The sequence below is a fragment of the Megascapheus bottae genome, chromosome 16 (genome assembly GCF_031878675.1).
Source record: "Megascapheus bottae isolate mThoBot1 chromosome 16, mThoBot2.hap1, whole genome shotgun sequence".
NCBI classification, from domain to species: Eukaryota; Metazoa; Chordata; class Mammalia; order Rodentia; family Geomyidae; genus Megascapheus; species Megascapheus bottae.
Window position 1 is genome coordinate 41161524 of NC_143524.1, and position 6314 is coordinate 41167837.

Here is a 6314-nt window from a genome sequence, read left to right on the forward strand (position 1 = left end):
ATTAGATGCATGGTGCTCCTATCACAACTTGATTGGTTATTGTTATATATGATCTGTTTTCCCTGCCTGGTGGATGTCTACAAGTATGTGTTTCCTATAGCTGCTATAACAAATGATCACCATCAACAGAAATGTATTTCCCATAGTTCTGGAGGGCAGAGATTTGAAATCAATGTCAGTAAGGCCACTTGCTTTTAAAGAAGTAGTGGAGGCCACATCTCTCTCCTAACTTATGTTGGTGATTCTTAGCATGCCTTGGCTTGTGACTGCGCTACAATCTCTGCATATATATATATGTATATGTATATGTATATGTATTTTTTACATTGTCTTCTTTTCTAAGTTTTTGTGTCTTTTTCTTTTCACAAAGGCAGTAGCCACTAGATGTGGGGTCCATCCTAAATTCATGATGATCTTATCTCTAGATCCTTAATTATGTTTGCAAAGGTCCTCTATCCACTTAAGGTCATATTTATAAGTGCTGAGAATTAAGGCTCAGGAAGATCTTTCTTAGGGGACACTATTCAATGCACTAAATATATAAATATAAAAATGGTCATGTAAAGCAGTGTGCCTGATTTTTGCCATCAAAGGAATTTGTAAGTAGAATATCCATTTGAATATCTTAATTTCTGCATAAAGTCGGCATAAAATTCTTACTTCCTGCGGCCCCACAGTTAAAATGATTTTAAGTGATTTTAAAAATGATTTTAATAGCTGTCGGTGGCACAGAGCTCATTGTTTAGAATGGCCTTACCCCTTCCTCAGGCAGGATGTCTGTGACAAAGGGTGGAAGGTAGTGCCTGTTCCCTGAAGTTCATTCCCTGCTGTATAGGGGATTAGCTCCAGCCCTCACATAGTTACTTTTGATTCAAATATTAAGTCCCTGAAGGATGCCCTAGTTTGTTGGGGTACCTGAAAATAATGTCCAGGGTCAGGTTGTTCCTTGTATAACATGAGTTCACACACACATCTTTCATTCTTTGAGCTTCATTTTATTTAATAATTGACGACTATCAGGCTGTACTGCTCTCTGAGACAAAAGTATTCTAAGGCACAAATAACCCAGTGACCTCTTTTGAGTCACTCTACAAGCATCCATTTATATTTTCAAAGCGTATCAATTCTCAGTTGCTGATTGCACTACCTTGGTCCCAAATCTGAAATATTTCTATAGTTTTCCTTACAGGATATGCTTTCTTCTTGTTTCTGCCTCCTCAAACCATCTTGGTAGGAGAGGCAGAAATCACAAGACCTCATTTTCATTTTACCTGCTCGATTTGTGGGGCCAAAGGAGTGTTCTGAGGCTTAGAAAATGATTCCTCAAAGTAGGACTTTTGATAGGTTAACTGCATTCAACCAAGAGGGATTGGAAAGCCTAAGATTCTCACCTTCTCCTGTACAGCCATCTGCCTCTCCCTCATTCCCCTGAAGCCAGTTATGGAAATCAGAATTTGCCTAATATGGTAGCTAACTTATGTTCGAATTGGGTTTCCTGTTAAGATCTGCTTGAGTTGGGTTTTCCACTGAACTCAGTTTGAAGGGATGGCTCATTGGCACATCCCTAACTAGGCGCTCTCTCTCTCTCTCCCTCTCTCTTTCTCTCCCTCTCTCTCTCTCTCTCCCCCTAGAAAGATACAGGGATGATTCCTTCTGGAGCCATTTTCTCTCTCCTTCCCGTCTTTTCCCTTCCCTTCTCTCTCCTTCCTTCCTTCCTTCCTTCCTTCCTTCCTTCCTTCCTTCCTTCCTTCCTTCCTTCCTTCCTTCCTCTCTCTCTCTCTCTCTCTCTCTCTCTCTCTCTCTCTCTCTCTCTCTCTCTCTCTCTCTCTCTCTCTCTCTCTCTCTCTCTCTCTCTTTCTTCCTTTCTTTTCTTTCTTTCTCCTGGGGCTTGAATCCAGGGCCTGAGCACTATCCTTAGGCTTTCTCAAGGCTAGCGCTCTACCACTTGAGCCACAGCACCAAGGAGTACCAAGGAGTCAAACCCAGGGCTTCCTGCATGCTAGGCAAGCACTCTATCTCTAGGTCAAACTCCCGGCCTGCGGGAGCCATTTTTCTCTTACACCAAGCATCATCAGGTTTCTGGCGTAGTTGACTACTATGTAAGCCCGACCTCAGATCTTACAGGACCACAGTAGTGACAGATTTCTTCTACCATTTCTTTCACGAAGAGACTCTCCGAAGTTTGAAGAGGAGAGGAAGTGCCAGAGAGATGATTCTGATCAATGGATTGCTTGGATTTGTGGAACTACAATCAGCTTGCTGAGCCTTGCTTGGGATTTTTACAAACCAACAGTCCTACGGATTCAAAACTCCCACCGTGTACCCTCCCTCTCTCTTGCGATAGCGATGCCCAACTTTTGCTCTTAGCAGGTAGTCTCATCTATTTTGGGAGGAGGGCGACCCTCTCAGTAGGAGTCACAGTCCAAACCTCCATTAAAACCAAGAGGTACCAGTTCATACTTGAACCCACGGTTTACCAAACAGCCCCAAGAAAGATTAAGAAAGAAAGAAAAAAGAAGGCTAGTCGGCAAAGCTAGGAAGTCAGAAATGGAGCCCGGGGCTAACCCTTGGCAATGACTAGTAGGAAAATCCCACAGGATGCCCCGCCCACTCACAGGCCGGCTCATTTTTGCAGCTTTACTAACCACAAAGTCAAGTGTGGGACCTAGGCAGTCCTACATCAAGGCCTAGATTCCAGGCCTCCTGGTCCATCAGCCCAGCCCCGAGGGAAGGGGCGCAGGCGTGGGCCCATCTCACTACAGTCTCCAGGGACCTGGGTGGCAGGCACCCCTCTCTCTGGGTGTCTTTTGGCCTTGCTAGCATAGTTTCTCTGCCCACTGGATGCATGAAATAAAAGTTTCCCTGACTCGCCCTTTGCTATGGAGAGAGAACATACCAGAAAGAGGCATGCCAGGGAACTGGAACTCAAACTTAGAAAGTTGGAGGGGGGGAGTGTGTTCACATACTGGGGGTAGGAACTGCAGGAGAGTAAAGTGGGGGCGATTGGAGCCTAACTGGTTCTCCGATGGTTGGTTCCCTGGGTGGGACAGCAGCATCGGAGCACCTCCAAAGGAGTCCGCGGCCCTCCTCCCGCCCCCCTGTCCTCCCTCCACTTTCCCCAGCCCCAAGAGAGAGAGAGAAAGAGAAGGCCAACTCCGCCTGCCTGAGTCACCACTGGAGCTGGGGAGGAGCCGGCAGAAAGGCAGCCCGGAGGCAGAGGGGCCGCCATCGGCTGCAGGGAGAGCAGGAAGGCGGGTCGGCGGGACGCTCAGGGCTCATGGGGGAGAGCACGGTGGAGCCGGGGCCTACGCCCGGGGCGCCCGCGGGAGGCCCCGTGCACGCGGTGACGGTGGTGACCCTGCTGGAGAAGCTGGCCAGCATGCTGGAGGGGCTGCTGGAGCGGCAGGGCGGCCTGGCCCGGAGACAGGGAGGCCTGGCAGGCTCGGTGCGCCGCATCCAGAGCGGCCTGGGCGCCCTGAGCCGCAGCCACGACACCACGAGCAACACGCTGGCCCAGCTGCTGGCCAAGGCGGAGCGCGTGGGCTCGCACGCCGACGCCGCCCAGGCGCGCGCGGTGCACCGGGCCGCCCAGGTGCAGCGGCTGGAGGCCAACCACGGGCTGCTGGTGGCGCGCGGGAAGCTTCACGTCCTGCTCTTCAAGGTCAGTGCCCTGAGGCGTCCCCTCTACCTGGGGCCTCTTCCTGCCTCTGGGCCGCCCTCCGGGGACCTCCCCAGGCTTTCCCACATTCCTGGCCCCAGCGCCCAGCCCCCATCCCTCCCCTTTCCGGGCCGCCCGCCCGTCCATCCGCGCCCAGGTCCAGCGCAGGCACGTCAGCCGCTCAGCGGCCAAGTCCCAGCCCGTGCCCAAAGGAAGACAACCGTGGGGAATGTGCGTGGTGCCACGCGGCCCCGATCCTGGTCTGCCACCCTCACCCGGCCTCGCTCACTCCACAAAGTGTTTGAGAGCCTTCGTAGCCCTCCCTCCTTCTGCATTCCCCCCCCCCACTCTTCCCACGCCAGCTCCGCCCCTCTCCCCCATTCTGGCTGCCTTGGTTAAGGGTGGGGCGGCTTCCCCGGGTGAAATCGCAGAGCTGTCCCGGATCTGGGACTCCCCGGGGCCATGTGATCGCATTTGTCTCCCGCAGGAGGAGGGTGAAATCCCAGCCCGCGCTTTCCAGAAGGCTTCTGAGTCCTCGGGCCCGGCTGACCAGTCCGACCTGGGTCCAGAGCAACCGGAGGCCGAAGTTGGAGAGAGCTCGGATGAGGAGCCGGTGGAGTCCAGGGCTAAGCGCCTGCGGCGCACAGGTTTGCAAAAGGTCCAGAGCCTGCGGAGAGCCCTTTCTGGGCGCAAAGGCCCTGAAGCGCCTCTACCCACACCGGTCAAGCCGCCTCGCCTCGGGCCTGGCCGCAACGCGGGAGCCCCGCCCGAAGGCCAGCCCGAAGGCCAGCCTGGGCTGGAGATTGCTCTGGAATCCCAACCTCCGCAGGATACCGGGGAAGATCCGGGGAGCCCTGGGGCTGCCGACGGGGCTCTGCCCCAAACAGAGAGCCCAGCCTGACGCTGCCCTGCTGCCGCCTGCCTCCACTGTGCCCGTGTCTGCTCCTAAAATAAACCCTTTCCCAGTGTAGCGTTCACATCCAAATTAGGAGCGAATTCTGTATCCACTGCCTAGCTCTGGGCCCTCCCTTCCAGGCTTTTGTTGTTTCCTTCTTCTTTTCGTCTAATATGCTCTAAAACAGTACTTGGCACTCATCATCAATAAAAGTCATTTCATCGAATCCAGACTCTATGTGAAAGGGTGAGGGTGTAGAAGGACGTTAAAGGAAAAAAAAATACCACCAATAAAAATACATAAACGTTTCTCCACTTTCCAGTGAATCCTGGCTCTGCTCCAGTGGGATGTAGAAATAGGCTGTGGGTCACTTCTTCCTTAAACACTTTCCTCATGGGTAATCACAGTTTTCCTTTGTGTGTGTGTGTGTGTGTGTGTGTGTGTGTGTGTGTGTGTGTGTGTGTGTGGTGCATGTACAGGGATTTGAATTCAAGGCCTCACATTATGCTCAAGCTGGATACTACCATTTGAGCCACAACTCTCTTCCAGCCTTTTGCAGGTTAATTAGAGATGAGTTTGTTGGACTCATATGCTCAAGCTGGCTTCCAACCAGGGTCTTCATATCTTTGCCCTCTGAGTAGCTAGAATTACAAGTATGAGCTAAAGGCATGAGCCACCAGCATCCCTCCACCTCTGTCTCTTTTAATGGTCTTAAAAAGAGCTCACCAAAAAACCTAAAGTGCTTACAATTGAGCTAGCTCTGGGACAAACATGGGCACATGTTTCACTCTTGATCCCACTGTCTCTGCCTCCCCATCAGTGGGCCACAGATTGAGTTACTCTGTCTCATTTCTACTATCCTGCAAAACTCAGCAAGCCACAACAGTGTCAGGACCCAAGATGACCCTTCTTTGTTTCCAAAGCACCACTGGCCCTCCCCTAAATATGAAAGGCAGCTGTTATGATTGCGGCTGTTCTCCCTCTCCACATGACTAGACTGGACCATTTCTTTTTCTTTTTTTTTTTTTGCCAGCCCTGGGGCCTGAACCCAGGACCTGAACACACTGTCCTTGGGCTTTCTCAAGGCTAGAACTCTACCCTTGGAGCCACTTCCGGCTTTTTCTATGTATGTGGTATTGAGGAATGGAACCCAGGTCTTCGTGTATGCTGGGCAAACACTCTACCTCGCTAGGCCAAACTCCTGGCCCCTGGCCCTCTTTTGAATAGGAATGCCTTATTCCCGTCTGTCTTTTCCATAACAACCACGGTGGCACACCATAGAACCTCCGAGGGGCTGGAGATTTTCCCTGCAGAAGAAAAGCAGAAGATGTACAGGGAGGAGTGAGGGGAGTGCCTAAAGTTTCTGTGTGGGTGGTGATACCATTTGTGGTTACCCACGCCTTCATTCACTCCCTATCAGAGAAATACTTGTGAATATCTCATCTGTTCCAGGCTGTGCTCTGTCTGTACAAAGTGATGTCATCACTGCCTTCAAGGAGGGAGAGTTACGATGAATGTCCTAAATGCACTGAGAGTTGTATGTAGGTTATGCTGTTAACAAGGGAAGGGGACTGATGCCAGTTAGGAAGAGGAAAGATGTTTAAGAAAGTGTTCTTGGGAGAGGCAAATAGTAAAATGGAAAACAAGCATGGCAAGGGTGATAGAGCTCATCCAGTTAACCATTTGGGCCCTTCATCTCCTCATCTGGAAAGAGGATTGATGAGAGCCCTTGGCTGCACGTTGGAAAACTAAGCAAATGAA

The 6314-nt window shown here is 51.2% G+C and overlaps 1 protein-coding gene across 1 annotated transcript; it reads left to right on the forward strand.

Annotated features, from left to right (window-relative positions):
* The first annotated feature begins 3138 nt into the window (after nt 1–3138).
* Cavin3 (caveolae associated protein 3) lies at nt 3139–4779 on the forward strand. The gene is made up of 2 exons (XM_090348280.1): nt 3139–3661; nt 4146–4779. The coding sequence occupies exons 1-2, from the start codon at nt 3278–3280 to the stop codon at nt 4557–4559; spliced, it is 798 nt and encodes a 265-aa protein (XP_090204406.1). The 5' UTR covers nt 3139–3277; the 3' UTR covers nt 4560–4779.
* The last annotated feature ends 1535 nt before the right edge of the window (nt 4780–6314 follow it).

Bases quoted from the DNA above. Each gene is read 5' to 3' on its own strand.
- Cavin3 (XM_090348280.1), top strand. From the start codon at position 3,278: ATGGGGGAGAGCACGGTGGAGCCGGGGCCTACGCCCGGGGCGCCCGCG. The intron at 3,662-4,145 runs GTCAGTGCCCTG...TGTCTCCCGCAG, and splicing joins TTCACGTCCTGCTCTTCAAG to GAGGAGGGTGAAATCCCAGC.